Genomic DNA, 27,709 nt, shown 5'->3' with positions numbered 1-27,709 from the left:
ATTTCTTGTTTAGTCCACATATTTTAAATTTTATAATTATGCTTGCAATGTTCTTCATAACTTGAGACTTAAGTTCAAAATCAAGAATTTCAAGAAAATCAAGAAATTGCATTTTTTAAACAAACCAAAAATCCAAAATCATTAAATCAGATCTCCTACGAGATCTATGGCTCATAACGGATCTAACTAGAGTCCTAGTTTAACTCAAACTCTTGAATTTTGCTTGAATTTAACCTAAATTTAACTTAAATTTTGCTTGAATTTAAAAGTTAGAATACATCAAAATCGCAGGTGTTACGGACATTCCTCATTTCATGTCCTTCGCCCCCGATTCAAACGGGATGAGGCGGGGTGGGGCCTCATTTTTCTGGTCCTTTCACCATTGTTGTCTTTTGCCACTGTCACCTTTCGTTGTTAGAAGAAAGAGAGAAAGGAGAGAAGAGAAATGGGAACTCACACGGCTTATTAGTAGAAGAAGGGAAATGAAAGATGAGAGATGAGAAAAACAGTTTTATGTTAGGGCTAGGACTATATATATATCTATATATATCTATATATATCTATATATATATATAGTAGAAGAAGGGAAATGAAAGATGAGAGATGAGAGAAAGAGTTTTATGTTAGGGCTAGGACTATATATATATAGGATTTCATAATATGTAAAAGAGTATAATAATATTTTTCTTAATGGGGATCCGGGATAGGGTGGGAGCAAGAGTAAGTTCATCCCCACCTTCATTCTTACACGGGTTTTGATTTTAACCTCCATCCCCGGTCCATTCTTCGTTTCATGTCCTCCATCCTAGGTCCAAACGGGGTGAGGAGGAGCCCTATTTTCCACTGATTCACTACCATCCCTAACTTATACTTGTGTTTGTTCTTAAAAAGAACAACATAGACATGTTTGTGTTTAATAACTAGGGGTGTCATCAGGTCGTGTTTGGTTCGAACCCAGGTGGAACCATACTTGAACCAGATTTTTGGGTATTGTATTAGATCCAGACTCGGGTCTAATTGGGTTTATTATAAGCGAAACCATATCCGTATCTAATAAGAGCTACATGAACCAGATCAGGACCATACCTGGTAAAATAATATTTTTTATGATTTTTACATTGAAATTTTATGTGTCTTAATCGAAACTCGGGTCGGGTTTGGGTCTGGTATAAAATTTTACAAACTATGCTCGGGTCCATGTATTAATCGAACCTTCGGGTCCGGACCCGGGTCTTCTTATTTGTCACCATAACCAGACCCTATAGGGTTTGGTCTAGGTAAACCAGATCCGGTGACACCCCTAGTAATCACCAAGAAATTAACATCGTTTATACAATGAACCATGGACCAAGGTAAGGCTTGCTTGGGTGCGACACGACCAAATATAGTAATAAATCTCTGTTGAATGACCTAATATATAGGGCAAGCTTTGTCAACCAAATAGTTCTCAACAATATGGCCTAGTCCAAGCATAGGCTTGGTCCATTTACACTAAAAAACATTTTGTGTTCATGAAACAAAATAGCCAGTGAAGTGCCAGAGAGAAAATCATGCATTTAAAAGTAGAGGCATGAAGGGATATCATAATCAGCAAGATTAGAGTGTTCAGATTGGAATAGTTCTTGTTACGCAATCCAATAAAAAGAGCCATGATTCAATATCTTGGTTTGGTGCTTAATTGCATAAATTTAGGTAGAACATGAAAGAGCACACACAGCAGAAAAAGAAGCGCTAAACTTTTTTGTTTAGCTGGGGTTGGGTAGACACCTACCTGTTTATTGAAACGATAGCAGTAATCACATATTTACAAAGGAGGAATCCATGCTGGATTCTCGGGGCAGGTTATAAGCCCCCCCCCACACACACACACGCACTGTAGCTATAGTGCGTGTTTGAAGTCCCGACTGAGTGTCGCGTGGTGCTCAGTCGGGTGTACGAGACCCCCCATACATCACCGTACACCTACAGGCAAGTGTATGGTAGTGTACGGGGTCCCGTACACCTGACTGAGCATCATGCGACTCTCGGTCGGGACCCTGAACATGCATTGTAGCTATAATACGTGTTCGGGGGAGAAGATGCAACGCCCTCTCCTGGATTCCAATGAGACCAGTGTTTGTTGTCATTAGTGGTAGCCATGATAGCAAGAGATTTTGGGGCAGGTTATATGTGCACCCCCCAAACACTCACGGTAGCTACATTGCGTGTTCGGGTCCCAACTGAGTGTCATGCGCTAAGTCGGGTGTACGGGGGCGTCGTACACAACCGTACACCAGCCTGCGGGCTGTATGATGCCCCCCCGCACACTCGACTGAGAGCCACGTGGCACTCATTTGGGACCCTTAACACGCATTGTAGTTAAAGTGCATGTTTGAGGGAGAACACACAACACCCTCTCAAGAGATTTTGCTTCTCTATTACGCGCCTTGCGAACAAATCTAACTACAACCCGATAAAAATTATATAAACATTGAGTGAGCTGCTCCATGAAACCATTCACTCTATGTCTTCCTTCCAAACATTAATTAATATGAATAACCAAATCCCTTTGAGATGATTCCAGTATGATACTAGCCGAAGCAGAAAGAGTGTTCAAAATAGGTATCCAACATTTGATTTCTCTCTTTGTAATGGACGCATCATCAATGCACCAGCCTGCCTTCAAAAGATGTCCTTGAGCATCCTGAATTACATAAGTGCAGAATCTTGCTCACATTAAGATCACACACAGAAAAACTCATGTTAATGTGGTTCGGTGTTGGTAAACACAATGAGATCTCTCATCACTCAACCCGTATGGATGAGGTGTCTACTATTATAGAAGGATATACATCAGCATAGGAGACCTACCAACCTTCCTCAAAGGTCTCTTGAAATGTAAGCTTTCCCTACGTATTTGATTTACAAGATTTACATATGATCCTTCCAATCTTCCCATAGTCGGATTGTTTTCAACTGTCATTGACTGAATTCATGAGCTTTCGGGAATCCTTCTCCTTTGAATAAGAATTGCCTCTATTCAGAGAATTTGGACTTCCATTCCTGATCTGATATGGATCATTACCTTGGATCTGAGCCGGATCATCACCTTAGATGTGGTTCTCATCCTTATTTCTAATATCCCCCCTCAAACTCAACGGTCCTCAATGGATATTGAGTTTGGATATGAGAAAGCTGAACCAATCCATAGTTGGTGGTTTAGTAAGAATATCTGCCACTTGATCATGATGAGAATATAGGTGTTGAACCACCAATTGCTTCTTTGCAATGTGATATTGTGTAGAAGGGGAGGAATAGTGGACACCAAGTTCTTTTAACAAAAACCAGACCTAGATAAGCCATTCTCTGATACTCAGCTTCAGTACTGGATTTGACAATGATGGGTTGTTCCTTTGAGCTTCAGGAAAAATGTTTGGTCTGAAATAAACAATATAACCATGAGTAGATTTTGCAATCATCTAGGCAACTTGCCCAAACAACATTAGAATAAGCAGTAAGAGTCTGATTTGGAGAAGGCCAAATTAGAAGACCGAAGTAGATAGTGTGATTCAAGAGAATCCATTTAACCATTGTCCAGTGTTCAAATGTGGGCTTCTGCATAAATTGCCATACTTTGTTAACAAAATATGTCAAATCAGGTTAGGATAGTGTAATGTATTGGAGAGCTCCAACAATACTTTGGTAGTGAGTTAGACAGTTAAAAGGTGGACCCGATCTACTGCTAAGATGAGACATGGTAGATAACTAAGTAGTGATATGCTTTGCCCCAACAATTTCAGCTTGATGAAGATCAATGATGCACTTGCATTGGGATAGAAGAAGACGGTTAGGGATCCAAACAACCTCAATACCCAATAAACAATTTAGTGAACCAAGATCTTTAATAGCAAAAGAATTGCTTAGATGGGAAAAACAAGATCATGAAGGTATCTAAGTAGAATTGCTAGTAACCAATATATCATCCACATAAGCCACAATAATACCCTTTCTTAAAATAAATAAAATATCTGTATGGGATCCAAAAAACATCATGTGAAAGAGTGCATTACTAAGCCTTTGATACCAAGCAAGGGGATCTTGTTTTTGTTGGAGTCACCAAAGTAATATGGGTATTATCTACATTAAGGACTCCCATAAAGGTGTCCCTATCGGATAAGCCCCACGATTTTGGAAGGGAACAATTACAAAATTGTTACCTAATAAGGATTAATGCTATAAAAGGGGTGTTGATGAGAGACCTCTGTGTAGAAAACTAAAGGAAAATCATACGTGATTTCCATTACTGGGATTGGATCCTGCTCACCATCACTAAAGGGCCTGCACTCATTGAGGGTAGCGATCGGCTAGGGAGTCGAATATCTCAAAGTTGTAGATTGAGGTTTGCTTAACGGTCATCTGCAAGCTGACATGACCGCAATAGGTATGTCATCACCCTTCTCTTGTGTAGGCCCCAACATTGGGTTATGGGCCCACATTTCTGTCGTGCCTGTGTGCATTTAGATGTTCCGCAGCGTTTTATGTCCATTTTTTTTCAACGCATTTTTCTGGCAGGGCCATTTCAGTCTGTTTAAACAGTACCGCCCCCTATCGTCTGAAGGAGGCGCAGGCGCTGTGTACAGTCCACAGGCGGGCTGGACCAACTCTGTTGGTTTTGAGAAAGGCCATGCATTGAGTCAACTATTTCTCAAAATGCCCAAATAAAAAAGGGTAAGGGCATTACTTGCACCGGATGTTGGGAATCGACAACAGGTCGTCGTGCAGTGACATGGTGTCACCGGTAGACAACGACTGTCGTCGTGGGGTGACAGAGTAAAAATAAACTTGCATAAGGATCGGTTTTTACCTGTGGCCATTGAGTTGTAGGGTGTTAAGTCGTTGTCGCGGTTCAACGTCGCCTTTCGCTAGTCTCCAGAAAGGGGTTTAAAAACCCCCTCTTTTTTCTGCTTTCCTCTGCCATCGGGCAATGGGGGTTGCCATGATTGTGTGACGTCGTGGGTGTGTCACCGAGAAATGGCAGCCTTCGACAGCCGATTCACCGGAGTCAGGGGTCGTCCGACGATGTGCTACATTCGAAATGTCGAATCCGCTTTTCTCAAACGGTCAGGGTTTTTAGCCATCGGGTTGGGTATGGGTCACCATCGTTCGTGGCCCACGGCTTAAGTGTCGGTGCTTGCATCGGCACATCACCGTGAAGCGACGAGCATCTCCGATCCCGCGACGTGGGGATGATCGGTGACGTGGGTCACCGTGAAGCCAGGAAAGGGGGGCGATAGAGGCTCGATTTCTCATGTTCTGTAAACAAAAACCCTCAGGTATCTACTTTAACGATGGAACCAGATTAGGTTCGGTATTTTGACCCGGTGATTGACCCGATCCAAACCCATTTTGGGTGAATCGGGTTTGTTGTTTCCACTGGATCTAATCCAAACCTATAAAGGTTTTGGGTCTGATCCGAAAAGACCGGGTCCGACCCGGGTTATGTTTATATCGAGTCAGATCAGGATCTAGTTTATATCAGGTTAGACTCAGATCTATTTATACCGGGTTAGACCCGGATCCAACTTATACTGGGTCAGACCCGAATCTGGTTTGGATCGGGTCAGACCCAGATTCAGTTTATACCAGGTCAGACTCGAATCCAGTTTTGATCGGTTCAGACACGGATCCAGTTTGGATTGGGTCAGGTCTGGATCTGGTTAGTATTGGGTCAGACCTGGATCCAGTATGTACTGGGTCAGACCCGGATCTTATTTAAATCAGATTGGATCCATAACAAGATCCAGTCACTATTTGAAACTAAAGCGGATCAGGAACTGATATAGCCTTTTTCGGGACCGGTTCAGAACCATTTTTACTGATTCTTTCTAGTTTTTCATCGGTTTCGAGATGCTAAGACCCTGTTTTTGTAAATATATGAAGATACATGGATTTTGGCATATGGTTATAGGGTTTTATGAACTTTTGTTCATACTTGGCACCGGTTTATAAGGTTCAGAACTGGTTTAGACCCTTTGATGACCAATTCAAAGCTATTTTAGACCCGTTCGAGGCATTTTCAGACTGGTTCCTACTTATGGACCCCAGGTTTTACCCATTTGAGCATGTTTTGTTATTTATTATGCATTTTATTTGAGATTATGCATGCATTATGTATGATGGATATTGGAATCAAGGATAGTTAGATAACTTAGTGAATTCATGTTACCAAAGTAACTGGATGCATGTATCTTGATAATTTTGTATTATTATATAGTTTTATTCAATATTAATGTTGTACTTAAATTCATGAAACGATGAGTGACCCAAAGAGAGTTTCATCATGTTTAGAATCTAAGTAAGGTAGAATAATGCAAGTGTGTTAAGATACATCGTACATGAGTATCCAAAGGTACCATGTATTGATGGTCTAGCTTCACATGAGCCTTAGTTTTACCAACTGTGGTTGGTAGGCGTAGTGATTACGCGTGTCAGAGCTCTTACCAAAGTAGAACTCTGATGACCCTCTTCACTCGCCTATAAATAAGCATATCAAGGGCTTTTTCATTTATTGATTTTTTCATCATGTTTGTCTCCTATATGCTTTATTTGATACATGTCTTTTCCCTGCAGTTTTTTGTTCTGTGATTTTAGATGGCTTGAATACTATTCATTTTCTTGATGAATCTAATTTTAGTTATTGGAAAGAAATTATCCTTTTTACATTAGGATATATGGATTTAGATTTGGCCTTAAGAATGAATGAGTCTGCTGCCCTGACAGATCAAAGCACTGTTGAACAAAAGAGTGCTTTTGAGAAGTGTGAGCACTCGAATAGACTTAGCATGTTCCTTTTGCAATATAAGGTGGCTAAGAATATTCTCAGTGCTATCTCGCAATGCAGGACAGTGAAGGAATTCCTAAGTGCCATTAAGGCACAGTTTGTCAGTTTGAATAAGGCCAAGGCCAGTACCATAATATCGAAACTTATATCTATGAAATATTCTGGAGGGGGTAATATTCGTGAGCACATTTTGGAAATGAGGAACATAGCGTCTCAGCTGAATGACATGAAGCTGTCCATTTTTTACTTATTCCTAGTGTATTTGATTCTGACGTCCTTACCTTTGAAATATGAACCTTTCAAAATCTCTTACAACACACATAATGATGAATGAATATTCAATGAACTTATATCCAAGTGTATTGAGGAAGAAGAGAGATTGAAAGGAGAGAAGGTGCAAAGTACACATATGGCTTCTCATGGATCCAAGGTAGGGCCAAAGAAGAATGCATTTAAGAAAAATACTAGAAAAAAGTCATAGGAAGATAAGACATCTCAAGGCAAACAACCTGATTCTTCTCTCATAAAGTGCTTCTTTTGCAAGAAGAAGGGACACAGAAAGGCAGATTGCATAAAGTACAAGAAATGGTTAGAAAAGAAAGGTAATTTATTATTTGTTTCTCATGAATATAATTTATTATAAATTCTTAAAAATAGTTGGTGGATTGACTCTGGTGCTATTATTCATATTTTCAACTGTATGTAATTATTCTTGAACAGAAGGGAACCAACAATGCATGAGAAGAGCATCTATTCGGGGAACAAGATACGTTCACATATGAAGGGTGTTGGGACCTGCGAGATCACTTTAGATACTAGCGTAGATTTGGATTTTCATGATATTTTTTATGTTATATCATATAGTATAAATTTAATTTCAATTTCAAGGTTGAATAAATTTGGATATTATTTTAAATTTGAAAATTACAAGTTATTCATATACAGAAATTCAATTAAAATTGGTTTTGCATTAGTTTATGATAGTTTATACAAATTAAACATGAATATTTAAACTCTGAAGTCTCTGACTTCTGAATACACATTGGTTGAGAATAAACGTAGCATGATAAATGATAAATCCTATATGCTTTGGCATCGAAGGTTGGGTCATATCTCTGAAAAGATAATAAAGAGACTTGTAAATGAAAGGATCTTGAAATCTCTAGATTTTATCGATAATGACCCGTGTGTTGACTCACTACAAGAAAAATGTGTATTAGCGATGAACTCTATCCATCGCTAATCCGTCGCAAATTCTATCGCTAACGTGTTTAGCGACAGATAGAGTCTGTCGCATAATCCTAGTCACTAAATTGTGACGAAATTTATCCATCACTAGTCCGTCGCTAATTAGCGATGGCTTAGCGACATCTTATTTTCGTCGCTAACATTTGATCGGCAAGTTAGCAACGGATTAAAGTTCGTCGGATATTCCGTCGCTAAGTTTAAAAAAAATTGAAATATGAAACTCGAGAAAAATTTCTTATAATACAATTCATATAACCTGCTTATAAAAAACAAAATACATATACAGGTGAAACAAAATTAACAAGTTCTAAGTTAAACAACCAAATACAGTCTTGAAACATTTAATACTGTTAATATCACCAACTACACCAGACATCCCAGATGGATCTGCTTGCGACTCCAGAAGTGTAAATAGTGGTTTGAAACCCCTATCGAACTGCATCAGCAGATAATAAGAGCTTCCACATTGAGGAAACCCCATTAATAACAAATCCGATTCATTTGTTATGATCTTGGGTAATTTAACAATGGAAAAACCCTGTTCATACACCTGCAAGGTATACATAATACATAGTGGATATTACTGACAGAAAGGACTTCAAACAAACTAACAAGACATGAAAAGAAACAAAGCATTAATAAAATCAAATTAGCAACAACAAGGACCCATGACAATAAGGAATAGAAACCTTCAAACACCAGAACCACAAAATGTGAAACATTTTAGAACATGCTGATTTTGCAATAGGAACCACTAAATAATGAAAAGAGGCAACATTTTAAATAACCTCATACTGTTACAACATCGAAGGTCCGGACTTTAAAAGCTATACCTACCATGGTCCTAGCATGAAGTGAAAGTTCTATTTATATTAAAGAACTTTAGTAGTGTGATGTACAAATAGTAGTCAAGTGTGCAATACTACATGCCATTTATGAATGACATTTGAACTTGAGAAGGAAAACATAAACCAATACATAAGCTAAAGAAGACTTCAAAACTAGGAGTGCTGCTTCCAATGAGTATGAATAGGTTCGTCATAGTATCACATTCAAGAAAGGCAGTAAACATACTCAAAGCTTGTGCAGCAGTCATTGTTTTACGGTGGTCCTTATTGAGCAGCCTCTTCACAAAATCTTTTGCTTCAGGAGATACTGCGGGCCATGGCGCATCATCAAAGTTAGGATCTGCCCTAAGGACAGAACGAAATATTCCAGACTCACCCAGAAAGGTCTGCTACCACATAATAAAATGTATGTTATAACACCTATGCTCCAAATATCTGCTTCCATGCTATACGATCTATGAAGGACTTCAGGAGCAACATAATATGCACTGCCAACAATATCATTCAATCTTTCATATGCACAAAACAAAGGATTGTACTTTTAGCTAGAATGAAATTGTAATCAAACACATGCACCTAATCAACCAATGATTAGGCAAAATTGATGGACCATGATATGGAGGTGGGGAATCCAAAAGATAATCCTTCTGGTTTTCTTGGAGCAATAGTAAGACATAAAGGAAGTAATGGCCTGATGCATAAAAGTCAACCAGATCTGCCGTGTCAATGTCATTCCCCAGCTATCCTCTTCCTTTTCGACAACTATGAGAGAAAATTATGTAAGCATTCAGCTAAGATAACTTCCAAGATACCAAAGAGGAAATAGTCACTAGACCAGCTGCAAACAACAGAATGTTTTATTAATAGCGCATCAGTCAGTCAATATCTTCAACTTGAAAAAATTATCAACACCACCATAAGAAAATAGCCACATTAGAGAAAAGATATAAGACAAAAGTAAAACCATAATATGACATAAAACAAATGGAGTTCATAACTGCTCGCCATAAACAATTTCCTAAGCAAATCTTGAGAGAGTACATTCTAAGAAGCAAAACAATACTAGCAAACAAAAATTTAGGAATCCAAAATCCTTTAAAATTTGGGAAACATACTTTATGATATAATGGAGAAGATCAGTCTCATGCTCAAACAAACCTACTGGGCCTACTCTGCCAGCTTCACCAGCCAATGAAGGGTACCCCTGGCCACTCTATTTCCGGGATCAATTTTCATCACCATCCTCAAGCCTCAGCTCCAAGCCTGTATTTCTCAGTGCTTTCATACAGAAGCGCACGCTGAAGTAGCACCGCAACATTCTCGCCATCGTGATCAAGGACCTGCATTTTAACAACCTGACACACTAAGACTAGTAGTATGGATACAAAGTCAAGGCCGAAGAGATTTGAACTATATACACAAGCACACGCAAAACCTAACAACAACCAATACACAGTACCTTGGAACAATCTGCAATAGCCTTCTTATACTCTCCCACTTCTTTATAACAAGAAGCTCTGCAAGACGGAACCTCCACATTGGATGAATCATTACCCGCTTTCTCTAGAAGCGCCATTGCCCACGACAGCCATTTGATCGCATCGGTGAACTGGCCCTGCTTGTAGTTCTCTAATCCCTTTGACTTAGCCACCGAGGCAGTCACCCCTGAAGGTGGTTGTGGAAGCCCTTCAAGATCAGTGGTCGTTCCCGTATCAACACTCCCTCCGAACTTCGAGCCGAGGCCCCAATCATCAACATCCGAAGGCGGTTGCGGTTGGTTGGCAGAACCTTGAGCTGCTGAAGCAGAGGATGATGATGAGAACAACATGTCCAGAGGATCAACACCTCCAGATTTACCCATCGGTACTTGCGAGTAGCCCACCTTGAGTTGGAATTCCAAAAGAATCGGACGACTTTGGAGAAGAAAATGAAGGGAATGCCAGAGATGACGCGGACGACGACGGAGTCGACCTGAGGGAGGAGGGAGGCTAAGTGCCCTAAGCACTCTGTAACGAGAGAGAGAGAGAGAGGGGGGGGGGGGGGGATTTAGCGCCCTAATTTGACACTTCTAATTGAAAATTAGCGACGGCATTAGCCATGAAAACTTTTGGCGCTAATTAGCGACGGCTTCAAGACAAAATATTTTTGTCGCTTATTCGTCGCTAAGTTACGACGGATCTTGCGATAAAAAGTTTCCCTCACTAATTCCGTCGCTAATTAGCGACAGAAGTTTTTTCGTTGCTAATTAGCAATAGAAGTTTTTCAGTCATTAATTACGCAAACATTTCGAAGGCTAGCGATGGATAGTTTTATCTTGCTAATCCGTTGCAAATTTGTGATGGATTTTTTCTGTTGCAAATTTGTGATGGATTTTTTCTGTCGCTAATTATGATTTTTCTTGTAGTGATTGCATAAAGGCTAAGCATACAAACATATATAAAGAGGGTGTCAAACATAATAGTGAGATATTGAAAATAGTTCATATGGATGTATATAGACCTTTTACCCTCTATTACACAAGCAAAATATATTGTCACATTTATTAATGACTATTCTCGGTATATGTATCTCTACTTGATTTATGAACAATCTGATATTTTTTAAAATGTTTAAAGAATTTAAGAAAGAAGTAGAAAAATAAACTGATAAAGTTATTAAAATAGTTAGGTCTGATAGAGGTAGCGAATATTATGGTAGGTTTACTGGGATGTGGCAAAGAGAAGGACCATTAACGTGATTTCTAAAAGAAGAAAGCATTGTGCCTCAATATACCATACCTGGTAGTGCCTACCAGAATGGTGTAGATCAAAGAAAAAATCGTATGCTTAAATAAATGGTTAGGACCATGTTGAATTATTCAACACTTCCCATGAAGTTGTGGGATGAAGTCTTAAGGACTGTTGTGCATATTTTGAATAAGGTTCCTATGAAATCTGTGCCTAAAACTCTCTACGAGTTGTGGATAGGTAGAAAACCATCACTGCCTTATATGCACATATGAGGATGTCCTGCAAAGGCTAAATTGTATAACCCCCACATTAAAGCCTTTGATTCAAGAACAACCAGTGAATATTTCATTGGTTATCCAGAAAGATTAAAAGGATACAAATTTTATTGTCCATCACATTCATCACAAATTGTTGAAACAGATAAGGCAAAATTTCTTGAAGATGATTCAATTGAATTAAGTGCACTTTAAAACCTTCATTTTGAGGAAGTACATGATCCAGTTTCACTACCTATTAAGGAAAATACCGAGAGATACAATATTGTTATCCTTAATCATGATGTGGTTGATCACCCAGTTGTTGATGCATAAATCCAAAATGAACTTATTATGGATAATGTAGAAAAGCACGAAAACGATGAACAAGTTCAATCTGAACCTGTAAAATGACCTGTTTGGAGATTCATAAGAATTATAAAATTTGTCATACATCCCTATTATGTGGTGTACCTTCAGGAGCCTAATGATTTTATAGATATAGATGATGACCCATTGACTTTTATGAAAGTTGTTAAAAGCAAACAATCTTCGCACTGGATAAAAACCATGAAAGAAGAGTTGAACTTTATAGATAAGAATCAAGTGTGTGATCTTCTCCAGTTACCTAAAGGAGTAAAACCTATAGGATGTAAGTGGGTCTTTAAGACCAAAAGAGACTTCAAATATGACATAGAGAGACATAAGGCAAGATTGGTTGCTAAAAAATTCACCCAGATGGAGGGCATTAACTATAATGAGACATTCTCTCATGTCTCAACTAAAGAGTCAATTATGATAATTTTGGCCCTTGTAGCTCATTATGACTTAGAACTATATCAGATGAATGTGAAAACAACGTTCCTCAATGGGGATCTGAATGAAAAGGTATACATGAAACAACCTCTTGGTTTCTCTGAAGATGATCATTTGGTTTGCAAGCTTAACAAATCAATATATGGACTTAAACAAGCCTCCCGACAGTGATATATTAAATTTTTCTAAGTCATTATAACTTTTGAGTTTACAGAAAATATTATTGATCAATGTATATACCTTAAGAAAAGTGAGAGTAAGTTCATTATATTGATGTTGTATGTAGATGATATTTTGCTTATAACCAACAATATAAAGTTACTTGCAGAGACAAAATGGTTTCTTGTGCCTGCTTATGTACTTGGCATAGAGATCTGTCAAGACAGAGCAAAAGGCTTTCTAGGCCTCTCCCAAAGATCCTACATAAATAAGGTATTAAAGCAATATGGGATGAAGATTTTTTCTCCGAGTACAACACCATATCAAAAGATGATAAATTGAGCTTAAAGGATTGTCCACAAGACGATATTGATAAAGAACATATGAGTGCTTATCCATATGCATCAGTTGTTGGCAGCTTGCAATACGCGTAGACTTGTTCACGTCCATATATCTCTTTCGCAATAGGGGTGCTTAGTAGATTTCAGTCTAATCCAGGCATATCTCATTGAAAGGCTGCTAAGAAAGTCTTGCGATATTTGCAAGGGACAAAATACTATATGTTGACGTATCATAAGGTTAATCACTTCGAGGTCATTGGCTACTCAAATGTAGACTTAGGAGGATATCTTGATAGTAGAAAGTCTACTACTGGGTATGTCTTCTTACTTGCTGGGGGAGTAATCTCTTGGAGGAGTGGGAAGCAGACGACCGCTGCAGCTCACACCATGGAGGCAGAGTTTATAGTATTGTACGACACTACTTCGCAGACCATATGGTTGAAGAACTTCATATCACAGTTAAAGGTGGTTGATTCCATTGAGAAGTCACTGAAAGTCTACTATGATAATGAAGTTGTGGTGTTCTTTTCGAATAACAATAAAAGTACTACGTCATGTAAGCATATAGAATTAAAGTACTTTGTTGTTAAAGAAATGACAGAAAATCATCTAGTGCATATTGTTAATATTGATACCAAAGAGATGATTGATGATCCTCTTAGTAAAGGGCTAGCACTAGGATTGTATTTCGAACATGTATTGAGGATGAGCTTGTTAAACTCTTTTTTGACATTGCATATGAATAAAGTGATTATATACAATGTTTTATGATTCTCATTATGGTTATTTATTCTTAATCTCATAAAGATTAGAGATTTAACTATGGATATGTAGAATAGATTTTAAAGGTCAATTTATTCATCAAACAATTCTCATAAGGTATTCGATCAAGAGTTTATCGCAGGACAAGTGGGAGAATATTGGAGTCACCCACGTAATATGGGTGTTACCCACATTAAGGACTCCCATAAAGGTGTCCCTATCGGATAAGCCCCATGATTTTAGAAAGGAACAATTGTGTAACTGTTACCTAATAAGGATTAATGCTATAAAATGGGGTGTTGATGAGAGACCCCTGTGCAAAAAACTAAAGGAAAATCATACGTGATTTTCATTGTTAAGATTGGAATTTATTCCCCCCTTGCTCCATACTTCCCCTCTTCTTCCCTCTTTATCCCATACAAAAATCCTAGTGCACCCTTCCTTGGCCCAATAACAAAGACCCTTACGCACATGTGAGGAGTGAAAGGAAATCGTTGGTGAGGTCGTTGCACATATTGGATGGCCGATTCATGATTAGAATCCTATTTCGCACGTATAGGAGCCAATTTCGCCAAAAAGGTAGGAGGTTCTATGCTCTACATGTAAGTTGGAATTCATAGGCACGAATTCCTCCAAAATTTAGTAAGGTCAGACCCTAACTCAAGCCTCCCACATGTGGGTTTTGCTTAGGGTTGCTAAAATATAAGTTAAAAAGGGGTTTTCTAACCCTTTTAAAAAACCAATTTTTCCCAAATTGGGTATGAGGACTTGAATTGAATTTTTGATAAAAAAAATAAAAAGTGAAATTATGCTAAAAAATTATATTAGACTTAAGGATACAGGGTTAATTTCAAATTCCCCTAGAAGAAATTGATTCATCCCCACAAGTAGCCAAAATTTTGAATTAAAAATAAAAAAGAAAACCCATATGCATGCTCTCAATTTTGTTAGAAATAAAATATGTAAAATTTATAAAATACATGTATTACTTAGTTATCTTTCTAAAAAATTTAGTTAGAAATAGTAGATCATGTTCATATGAATGTACCATAAAAATTGAAATGATTTTCATGGCTTTTGTTATAGAAAAATACGTGTTTTATGTTGTCAGTTTTCTCAAAAATAAATTATGTGCTTTTTAAAAAAAAACATGTTATATTTAATTATTTTCATGCAAACTTAAATTAGAAATTTTAGAGAATGTTCATGTGAATACTCTATAATCATAGCATGATTTTCTGATTTTATGTCATAGAGAAATTATGGGGTTTACATGCTTTATTATAAATTTTACCAAAACTATTTATGAGAAAATAGACTTTGAGAAGATGGGTCTATTTTTTGGCCTAACTGCTGTGAAAACTAGACTTATACATAGTATATTACTTAAAATTAATTTAGATGTGATTTTACATCTTTTTGAGATGTGTTCATGTGAAAACAATTTCGAAGTATGAATTCGGGTGGCCTATTTTAGCCCACCCGAATGCATATTTCTCAGAACTACGTATTTCCAGCTTGACACCCAATTGGTAAATGACTTGTATCTCCCTCGTTTGAAGAAGTTTTAATGAGCGATTTATTGTGTTGGAAAGCTAACAAAATTTTACAGCTTTTGTGAAATTTTGATCTCTATTTATAGACTGTGCACTATTTTGTGATAGTAGGAACATAAAAGTATAGGTCTATACCAAAACGTTCATAACTCCCTCATACGGATAAATTTTTATGAACGGTTTGCATAATCGAAAAGCTGACACAATTCTCTATGAACTAAGAAAAATTCAGCTTTGACCATTGACTACAATTTTTTCTGTAACCTCTGTAAGAGTCAGACAAAATTAGATTTTCATAAGTTTAGAACCGACCACTGAATACTTGCGTAATTTATATATTGATATGTGTGCTTTTACGAATAGATGTCAGCCTGTATATGCATAGTCAAAAGTTAATTTTTTTCAAGGAATTATATATCTATATATGGGGCATGAACTGAAGAATCCCTTTAGAGGATTCATATATGGTGTTGCATGCAAAATAACTTAATTTAAGAAACTAAGCATGTAATATTAAAGAAAGGTGCTTGTAGGTTGAGGGAAAGCATTACTTACGACTTCGTAAGAATAAGTTTTGAGTATGGAAGGTTGTTCCTCCCCAACCATAAAGATAGGAAAAATCTTTGTAATAGACTACAACGTAGAAGAAAGAAACTCATGAATAAAAATCTGATGCATCGTGATTACAGTATTGGAAGCACTCTCTTGATATGCTTGTCTCTCACCCGTAGGACTGATGAAAGGTACCCGGCCAAGCCAAAGCCACCTATGTTTGAAATCACCGTCTACACCATGGCCTTGATCCAGGTATAAGCTTGTGTTAGTACCTACAGGGCTAAGAAGTGAAACTTAAATAAATGTGTATTAGATAGGCATGACATGCATCGTATAAGAAAGAAAAAATAATTAAAGATAAGAATTGACTCATGCATAAGATTGACTTCTATAATGGTAAGTGCATGCATTTTAATTATTTATGCATTTTAAATTATTCATGTCTAAGTGAATGTTTGACTGAATGCATTTTCATAGATGTATGCCTGAATGAGATAATTAGAAATCCATGTTTAATTTGTGCTATATTTAATATTGTTGATTGCACAAAAAATTAGAGTGATTCCTGGTTACTTATTCTAATGTGCATGTTATGTATAGTTTCACCCTATTGAGACAAGTTTTATCTGACCCTATGAATTTTAATGTTTTCAGAAAGTGAGTGAACTCATATGTGATGGTGGAAAGTTGCAACAGAGACCGAGCCATGTCTTTCCCAATCTTTGAGTATTTTGAACTAAGAGCAATTTTAATTGCTCACGACTCTGATATTTAGTTTAATTTATTAAATACTTTTATTATTAATTTAGACATGTATGGACTTTTATTCAATTTATGAATTAAATGCATGTATGGATGTGAATGTAACTGAGAATGTAACACACCAAGTTTTTGTCTCGACTAGTTTTTCGCTATAATTTATTAAAAGCATTTAAAAGTATTTAAAAAAAATATGATTTTCGGGATACAAAATTTGGAGTGTTACATCTGACCCTTACCATGTCGTATCAATTAAGGTACAACCCCCAAACACATCAGCCACAGGCCCAAGGGTCCTAAAACCACATACACAATTTTCTCTATTCCATCAAACTCCATTTAGAGTACCCACTTGTCATCAGTTTGAGGCTCCCTTTAGGTTCAAGTTTCAAGCCATCAAATCTGATTCTTGGGGAGGGTGCAATAAATTGGTATCATAGCGAACAACATATCATAGAGGGATCTCAACCCCTTTATGATAATAAACTTGAAATGACATCTTGGCATATCGAAAGTGCCCAAACAATTGTCGATCAAACCCAAGTGGAGTTATTTTGGTGAAAGCAAGAGAGTGTCGGCAAAACCAACTACTTGGAGCATATTGAGATGATTGTAGAAGCCCTAGGAGATTGGCTAAACACTAACAACAAGCAAAGGCATGACACTGGTCAGGGTGCCGACTTCAATGGTGAGCAAAGAGGACACCCGATCGAACCAATTCTTGAGAGGCTACTGCATGAGTTCACTTGAGGCATGGGTTAGAAGCCCCACCTTGAAGTCCCTACTTTTGCTGGTGAGAACGTGCATGAGTGGATCTCTAAACTCAAGCAATTATTTACCTGTCATAATGTGCTTCTAGAGGCACATATTATCAAAGTGGTTTCTCATCTAGAAGGCAACACCCTTCGATAGTACAAGTGTTTTGACATCATACATGGGAAACCCACATATGTTAATTTTGAAAATTGAATCATGGAGAGATTCAACATATATGATAGTGGCCTCTCGAGACCTCAATTCCTATATAGTAGTTCTACAAAGTTAAATACCCTACCAACAGATTTGCCACCATCGGTGATTCCTCTCCCAACAAAGCCATCACTGATGCCACAATAGTGCACCATGGACCATGAGCACGTTCAGCTAAGTTGATAAGTCAATCAGCTCACATCACATAATTGCAACCACGATAACAACAACCATAATTTCTACAACACCTTGCCTACAGAGGAGGACGCCCCTACGCCCAGCAAAAAAACACCCTTTTATGTTGCAACAGCCTAGAGCACCCAACCCACAAGTATGGATGTCCTTCTGGGTGTACAAGGCATTCCAATCGAGCTACCCTTGGCCCAGAATGACCAACAATGAAATGCAACCTCCTGCCCTCTCCTATTGCAACTCACAAACTTAGTTGTAAAAAATGTTTTGCAGACACGTTAGGGTCGTCAATCAAAGTGCGTGCAGGCACTCACATGCCTCCTATCCAACATTGTTTCACGAACAACGTGTTATGACCTATAACAAGGACATGCTCAATAGTCCACTCTGGATCTGATTAGGCGATCGAGTTGTACTTACCTTGACTTCTTTGCAATGGTGCAACATATCAAAAGGTGGTATTCGATACTAGAGAAGATCGACATCATGTGTGCCACTAGCTTAAGGGAGTTCCTACTATCATCTTGAAACTTTGCTCTTGCAGATTGCGAGCTAGCAAACAAGCCAAGTTCGTTACAAGTGGTGCAACAAACTATTGTCAGAATACGCAAATGAAGATCTTTGACCTTGGTGGAGCAGCAAAGTGGACCCACTTTGGGGGTAAAGTGGTGCAGAGTGTCTGTTATGACCCGATTTTTAGGAGACACCCCATGATCTATGCTCTAAATCCTAGACGTCACCTCATGCTCATAGGAGGCAATTCCAACTTGTGTGTGAGGTCTATTATGTTGATGTGAAAGCTTATGTGGTTGAATATAGTGTAGAAAAGTTAATAAACATATTTTCATACCAAAAGAAATGAGAGTCTAGCACATGTCTATGTCAGAACCAAGGAGAGCCACCCGATAGAGCCCACACGGGGGATGGTGGGGAGGGCGTCTAATTGGAGGAATATGATGGGACATCCCCCCTCTCTAAATATTTTTTAAGTTAATTAGGTAGAGTCTAATTAAGTTTTTTTTTCTTAATTAAATATGACTTTTGATTAGAGTAAGAGTCATGACAAAGGTAGGACCCTAAAATCCTCTCTCTAGTCTAGTTCTTATTTCACAGTAGAATTCTTTTGTAGCTTATGAATTTGTTTAATTTTATTATTGTGTTAGGTCTCTACTCTAGGCCCTCATGCTATATATAGAGGTCTGGAGAATCCAATTTTAAAGATAAAACAAGATTGAATTAATTTTCTCAACCTCTGTCTCTCTTCTCCCTTTCCTTTGTCATGTCTCTCTCACTTCGTTGATCTATGTGAAGACCAGGGCCTTCCTAGGCTGGTCCTTTATCCATTCCAAGGGCCTTGCTTCAAAACCTCTAAAACTGATCATTGTCTTAGCTAAAACTTTACACATGTCAAGGACACAAAATACCAAAATTGCACCTTGTCGATTCGGCAGAATGCATAATTTTGACTGTTGGACCTCATCAGCTTCACGATCTCTCAATCTAACCTCTCTAACCCCCAACACCTGTATCAAACCTAAACCCATATCTTTAGACTGTTTTAGAACCTTGAGATCAAATCCTTTTATATCTATACTAAAACCCGCACTCGAACCACTCGTCGAACCCAAAATGATCCTACCCGATTTAGTCAGATTGACCATGTAGCTTCAAGTATCTCCTAAACGATCACTATTATAGACCTTCGACCCTTACCACACCACATCAATCATGGTACACCCCCGAAACATGTGAGCCACATGACCAAGGGGCTTGAAACCACATGCATGATCCTCTCACTTCTGTTAGGCTCTAATTAGAGTACCCGTCTATTGCCAATTTAGGGCTCCCTTCAGGTCCAAGTTCTGAGCCGCCAGACCCGGTTCTTGGAGAGGGTGCAACATATTGAATTATGTATTTTATCCAATATCCATATTTCATTAGTTTACGATAAATTTATCTTTTAACAGAGTTTTTGAATTAAAATTAGAAAATCTCATCTATTTATATATGAGGGAGTTATTTAGATGGATAGTTAGAGAGTTTGATGATTGATCTAATCTTATTTTCTTGAATTTCAACATTAATTATCCTTTATTTTCATTACTTCTGTTTCTGTAGCATAAATCTGTAGTAGTAGTTGATAACGTAGTGTTTTTTCCCAAATCAAGAGGGTTCACAACAACAAGATACACCCCATGGATAAGAGTTGAACTCTGATACGGTAAGAAAAGGTACACACACAAAGAAAGCCACAAATATATGTGGTTCGGCTGGTCAAGCCTCTATCCACATACTCAACAATTTTTCTCTTCCTCTCATTGTTTCATAGAGGAAGATGTTATGTTAATACATAACTCTTTAGGTTTACCACCTAGGTGGGGTATCCCATGCGGTAAGCGGGGTCCTGTGCCATGCTGAAAGCCCAGGTTCGAATCCCTCTGCCACATGGGGCGGTAAGCGGGGTCCTGTATGCCATTATTTTCATTAAAATGGATTATATGGTTCTCATACATCAATATAATTCTCTTAGTGCTTTTCATTTAATTTAAATGTACAAAAATAGAAAAACAAAAAAAAAAAAACACTTTCTCCAACCTACGGCCATCTCTCTCAAAAAAAAGGAAAAAAAGTTTCATCCTTGTAAACTATAATTCTTTATTTGCTGACCTCAATATAAATATTTAAATTTGACAAAGACTGAATGAACAAATTGAATTCAATAATTAATGAATAAATGTAATTACATTTAATTTTTTAATGTCAAAAATATATTTAGCTACAAGACCCATTTTAATGTTTTATGTTTGATAGAGAGTTTTTTTTTTAAAAAAAATCAATAGATTAAAGAGATTGCAGTTTTATTATGATTTTTGTGTTTTGAGTTTGAAGTAATGAATATTGTAACAGATGTATCATCCATACAGGATCCAATTAGGATGCATCTGAACCCACTTAGATAGCAAGCAGCCGGTTTTAGTTTTGGGTCCTTCATATATGACGTTGAGAAAATGAAAGTCCTAAACCAAACCATATGACATGTATATTTTAATTGAAAATTTACATATAAAATAGTCAGGTAGGTCAAGTAAAAGTTAGGCATCTAACCAATCATAGTGCATATCCGACGTGAATGTTACCTGGGTCAGGTTTATTATTCTTGTGACCATATCTGGAAACTCAGTTTCAGTTTTTTTTTTCTGATAGTCCAAGAGAAAAAAACCCTTATCACACTGACTGCACATTGGCTGACCTCCGATTGGTAAAACCCTTGAGGTTCCCCTGCCCACCCTGGAGTACACCCAGCTTTGAGCCTGAGGCAAGAGGACGTCACTCGGGGTATTGAACTTGTGACATCCCATCAATCTGGTGACATTCGCAAGTCACCCCTACCAGATGAGCGGAGCCCTTATGGGCTGATCAGTTTCGAGATGGAAGATCTGACGCATTGCCAGCCGACAAACGGGTCAGATATGGTGAATCATTTGATCCGAATTTGGCAATTTATTTGCAGATTCAGACCCTTCAAGTAAGATCTGATTGTGCATTCAGGGCAGACTTGGATTCACTTAATCAGCTCATTTTCAGATTTGGATCAATATTTCAGGTTGGATCTGATTCAGATTTGGATTAAAATTCAAGAAAAAATGCACTTTTTTACACATAAGGTGCATGTTTTGATACGTCACACCAGATCCAGTATTAGCACATATAGTTTGGATCCACATTCAATTTCAGATCATTGGGTCTTTTTCAGAATTCGATTGAATGCGCAAATTTTGGTTTAGATTCGCATCAGGCAGGTTCCCCAGATTCAACAAGGTCTTCCTTTTTTGTTTTGAGAGAGAGAGAGAGAGAGCATGTCAACCCAGTACCAGGTTCGGGTTAACTCGACAACCGAGTCTGACATGTTATTTCTGGATTTGGATCCTTTAACTAAAATCCAAATATGCATTCAGATTGGATTTGGATTTGGATTTGTTCAATCAGATTACTTTCAGGTTTAGGTTGGATTTGGATAACCATTTTAAGTCGGACTTGAATCGATCCAAATCAAAATCCGATCTGATTGCATATTTCATATGTAAATAGCTTGTTTTTGTTCTATTTTTTTCCTCCAGTATTACCGTATGCATTTCAGATTACCTCCTTGGATCTGATTCAGATCTGGATCTGGATTTAGATCTATTCCTTACATATTTATATTTGGAGTTGGATCTAAAAAGATCCGGCCCGAATCCGACCCTTTTGCACCCTTAAACCCAGTTCAGTCGATCCGATCTCTTACAAACCTACCTGTCCTGTTTGACATGGACACTTTGACCTTGTCCCCCACTTTTTCCGCACCAACGCACGAGCCGACCACGATCGCGACTCCCAGGAGTTGACAAACCGTCGTGTGCCGTTGGAACCAAATAAAAAGACTATAATACCCTTACTCCGTCTAAACGTAAACTTCGTCGCTGAAACTCCAAACTGTACAATTTAGTAAATAGCTCACTAAATAAAAAATTGACTTGACTTATCCCGCCAGCCTTGTGAAGAACACCTGCAAAACCACCATTTTTTCCCTTCTCTTCTTGGTTTCTTTTCTTTCGTCGGAGGGGTCGATCGAGGGACGAGAATGGCGGAGAAGGAATGAAACCCTAGGATCGACGGTGTGGACATGGATACCCTGAGGGGGCGGGCGGCCTTCATGAGGGAGAGCTTACAGAAGAGCCAGACTGTCACAGACAGCATGGTCGCGATCCTCGGCTCCTTCGACCACCGACTCTCCTCCCTCGAGTCCGACATGCGACCTACCCAGGTTCGTCACCGGATTCGAACCTGGTCGCTCCCGTTTCTTCTTGTTTTCATGATTTCAATCTGTTTCTTGGTTTTGATTGGGATGGAGTTGAGCGGTGGATGTGTCAACTGGGCGTAAATTTCGTCGATTCGGCATAAATTTGAACGTCCGTTTTGGGAATTACAGATTGACGGATGCGAATTGCGGGGTTTCTGTTTCTTGGCTTTCTTTGCAGGTGAGGACGCACGCTATCAGGACGGCGCACGAGAACATCGAGAAGACACTAAAGTCTGCGTATGTTATTCTAGTTCAATTCGATCTCTGCAGAGAGGTTTGTTTCCTCCTTTCCTTTTTCTGTGTTTGCATTTCCTGTTTCTGTTGCTTTGCTGCATTTCTCTAGTTCGGTTCTCTGATAAAGACGACGTTTTGACGAAGAAGTAGCCCTTGCGCACGTCGTATTAGGAAATTCGGAAGCTTGGAAAGGGGGAAACTTGTGTCTTCGCTATATGGTGATTGTTGCCTTTTTTTTAATTCTGAATTCTTTTTTATCTGGCTTGGTGCTTTTCTGTTTGTCGAGAACTCTTTTAATTACCTTTGTGGCTGATCTAGCTTTCGTAGAACCTTGGTTTTTTAGTGATTAGGAGTTCTTAAGTGAATGGAGGCTCAATTAGGGCTGCTTAAGATGATTTTGCATGAAGTTGGAGTCTCTCAATGAAGAACAACAAGAAACTGATAAAGGATTTATATAATGCTATTTTTTCCGGCTTTTCTGGTGCTGTTTTCGCGATTCCAACCCCATAGATGTGTTCAACGTGGTCGATTTACTAGGAATCAAAACAAGGATCATGTGTTTTCGATGAAAGTACAATATTTCGATGAAAGTACAATATTTGGAGCCTTGAAAATTTATAGACTCTGGACTGTTAATTTTGTGAACCTTATAAAAACCCACCCATCTGTCAGAATCAAGCTCTCCAAGAGCTGATCCCTATAAAATCAAGTATGTAGATCACATCTGTATGGTCAGAATTTAAAAATAAAACAAAAAAATCCCAAAAAACTCATTTAGCATGTTTGAATATATATATATATATATATATATATATATATATATATATAGATAGATAGATAGATAGATAGATAGATAGTAGGGTGTATCACAGAACACAAAGTTTTTGATAATACACCAAATGAACGCACGTCGTTGATCGTGCGCGTGCATTTTTTCTGCTGAAGACACTTTTAGTGGGTCTTGGACCACCGCTAAAGGTATGGGTTCAGCCCAGATCTTTAGCAGCAGTCCAAGACTGCTGCTAAAAGTAAAAAACTTGAAAAAAAACACGCGGATGCCCCTTGGTGCGTTCGGCCGTGTTCGATGCCAGGGGCGTTCGGTGTTACTCTCGATTATATCTATATCTATCTCTCTCTCTCTCTCTCTCTCTCGCTATATATATATATATATAGCGAGAGCAAGAGAGAGAGAGAGAGAGAGAGAGAGAGAGAGAGAGAGAGAGAGAGAGAGAGAGAGAGAGAGAGAGAGAGAGGTGGTAGTTGCTAACCACTTTTCTAGCTAACCACCAGCTAACAAGGTTTTTTTTCTATGTTTTCCTTAAATCTGACCGTATAAATGTATTCAACATGGTCAATTTACTAGGGAATGACACTTGGATCATTTTTCCGATAAAAACATGATTTTTTAAGCCTTGATTTTTATGAAAATCTTATACCGTCAATTTTTAAACTTTATAAAAACTTACCTGCGTATCAGAATCAGATGATCCAAGAGTTGATTCCTATAAAATCAAGCATGTCTAACATATCTATACTGTCAAATTTAAGGAAAACATTCAATTGATGAAAATAGGAGGGTTTAGGGTGCCTCTCTCTCTCTCTCTTGACCCACCCTTGTTCGATTGCACCCCAACCCCTTGCCGTACAACGATGCCCAATGGCCGACAGTGACCATCAGGACAACTGTCCGATGGTCGCCGGTCAACCCAACAAACTAGCAACTCTCTCTCTCACACAACCACTGCCGGCAGTTAGCTCACCAGTCAAGTGTGACTGTCCAACAAGCCAATCTTCAGCCACCCCTTAATGGTGGTGAAGACTGATAATGAAAAAGGGGATGGGGAGAGGTTGTAACTGTAACGACCCCAACTCATACCCCTTAAAAAGTGCAGATTTTTTTTTTAAAGTAAGTACGGAAATAATCCCAGAGACCCGCGGTCTTTACAGTTAAACACAACCACCACCATAAGGGATCTTATGCTTATCTTTCGTACCAAACCATGATCAAACCAAACTTCATTTATTTAAATGTAAAGAGTTTGAGACATAAGTAAATGAAAGTAAAGAAAGCAAAAGGAAAGACGAATGGAAAGAGTCACGTCGTCCAAAGAATCTGTCATGTAGTCGTGTGGTCTCCTCGCGACTCTTCTCAAAAGCAGGTCATCCCACTAGACATCTGAGGCTGCGAAAAACACAAAAAGTAGGGTGTCAGAATCCAAAGAATCCTGCGTACAGGTCCCTCTAATTAATCAAATAAATAAAAAAACATAAATAAGATTCATGCAATATTTTAGAGGGATATAAATATATCACATTCATAATTCAAATAATCATTCATCCAATATGGAACATTTATTAAGCATGAGGGAACATTTAATAACAACATAGATCACAATCTAAGCATTAAAGACATTTAACATGCATTAAAGAAGAACATCATGCATTCATCAATATATCATAATTAAGGGAACAAGTAAATATGCATGATCTAATGCATAAAAGGAATATGCATGATTTTAATGCAATGTATGCATAATTTATTATCTTTTAATCAAGTTTTATTTCATATGCATGTCTCTATTAGGATGCACATACATTTAAGTTCCACTTTTTATTATCATTGCCCGCGGATACTCAAAACGGGTAAAATCCTCGAGGTCAAGTTAGGTTCTCAGGGTAACTTAGTACACAATTTGTATTTTATTATTGGGTTTCAAACTTAGCCCTCTACCGATATCAGGAAACAACACCATCCATCGGAACATTAGAAATGAGCATCTAATCGGAGACACCAGGGACATCAGCATCCACAAGTGCCACTTTTCTTGGTATACCAAAATAACAGTTGTGTCTACACACCACCCTCACGCAAAGTGGCGAACTCTCCTAAAACCGTGGCCAAGAGAAGAACCTCAATATCGGGTTCAGGGGCAACAAAAATGCACAGAGTTTTAGTATCCTCATGGTTTTCCCAAAATCGCAATATCTAAGATTCCCACACTAAAGAAGGGACATCAAAGAAACATAAGTTACATTGTTCTTTACTTTCTTTGATCTTGTTATTAATTCATCTCTTTTACATTTGCAAATCAACATGCAGACTTAATAACATAAGCTTGCAAATCAACATGCCAAGCTCTTCACAGGACGACAACTCGTGGCATCATGGAAAAGTGCAATAAAAATAATAATATCATATTTGATTTTTGTAATATATTTAACAACTAAAACAAAGAGCAACACATGCTCAAGGCTCATATAACCCAGATGACCCATTTGATCATCAATGCATTCATAAGAAAAAATCATCATTCACATGCCAATATGTATTCCTTCCACATGCTTTCCAATGCACATGCATATATGTCAATCTAACAATATGCATGAAACAATATTAGTCATGTGCACGTGCATGAGTTCATACATTCATGTTAAGTGTATGCTTTTATTCGATACACGTATTTATGTCACACATATTCTTTCCTCCATGAATCACTCTCATTGAATATGTAAGTATGCATGCAATTATGTACATGCAAAACCTCTATTACATGATTCACGTTTATATATGTATTTGAAACAACATTCAAATCACATAATACTTAAGCATATCACATAAATTCAAACACAAGGTAATTCCTCATTCATAGCATGTATCATAACATAAATTTGGAAATTTATATGCTTATAAAAAGCTCGAATTCCAGATTTACGAAAACACAAGTGTTCCATCTTTAAATATAAAATTTCATTCTTTTGTAAAAACAGGCCAGCAGAACATACATTCACCCCTTTCTTTTCTTTTAAATATATGCAAAAGCCAATGCCCAGCCCACCCAGTCGACTGGGCCTAACATGGGTGCCACACGACCTTGCTAGGCCTGGGCACCCCCTTGCCATGCTACCAAGGTATGGAAGCATAAAGCTTTGCTTTTCGAAATAACACTTCTTTGTTTAAAACCCTTTTTTTCTCCTTTTTTTTTATGACAGCATGCAGCCCCAGCCGAGCCCCACTCGGCTGGGCCCCACGGGCGCTAGTCATTAGGAGTGGAAAAAAAATCCAGTAGTTAAGACAGAGGTGTAAGATCAATGATACACTCGTTCTGGAATGATATGCAAAGGATTGGAGCTATAGATCATAAGCTTGGTTTGATGGATGAAGTCATTCAGATGAGTGCTAAGGGTAACTCAAACAAGACCGTTAATGGTGACATTTTGACTACTTCCTGATAATATTCTGTTGTCGTTCATGCAGTTTCAGACCATTTATTGCTCTTTTGTTATGCACACACAAGTTGACTACTTTGTTGGGATGGTTGTACAGCACATTCCTATATTGCAGATTATTCTCAAAATAAGGTGTATACAATAAAAAAGTTTAACAAATCCACTATATGCTCACTAACAGTTCTGTATGACGACACTTACCTCATACATAACACCAGAGACTCCTATACTGCCAAGGTTATTTTAAAGTAGTTAATTTCTTACTTCTCGGAGTTAGAGCTTGCACACATGCAACCGTGCAGTACCTACTGACATCTTGTGATATTCAATTCTCCTTATAGCTCCTGAAACATTATAAGTTGTAAAACCCACGTAAAAAAAAAAAATTCGGACCCGGGTC

The 27,709-nt window shown here is 38.0% G+C and overlaps 2 protein-coding genes across 2 annotated transcripts in view; one reads left to right on the top strand and one right to left on the bottom strand.

Moving 5' to 3' along the window:
• Positions 1-10,083: 10,083 nt before the first annotated feature.
• On the bottom strand, positions 10,084-10,777 carry LOC149816991 (uncharacterized). The gene is given in 3 exon segments (XM_089986998.1): positions 10,084-10,166; positions 10,169-10,256; positions 10,376-10,777. Coding segments are annotated over 3 exon segments (573 nt in total).
• Positions 10,778-22,545: 11,768 nt separating this feature from the next.
• The window catches only part of LOC149816990 (exocyst complex component EXO70A1-like), a 159,823-nt gene continuing 154,659 nt past the window's right edge, over positions 22,546-27,709 (top strand). Inside the window, exons 1-2 of the mRNA XM_089987308.1 lie at positions 22,546-22,812; positions 23,027-23,122. Of these exons, the coding sequence (XP_089843434.1) occupies positions 22,672-22,812; positions 23,027-23,122 (237 nt within the window). The 5' untranslated portion in view covers positions 22,546-22,671. The remainder of the gene's footprint in view (positions 22,813-23,026; positions 23,123-27,709) is intronic.

This window comes from Nuphar pumila, chromosome 14 (genome assembly GCF_984573655.1).
Source record: "Nuphar pumila chromosome 14, dmNupPumi1.hap1.1, whole genome shotgun sequence".
Classification (NCBI taxonomy): Eukaryota; Viridiplantae; Streptophyta; class Magnoliopsida; order Nymphaeales; family Nymphaeaceae; genus Nuphar; species Nuphar pumila.
This window is presented reverse-complemented; position numbering and strand designations above follow the sequence as displayed.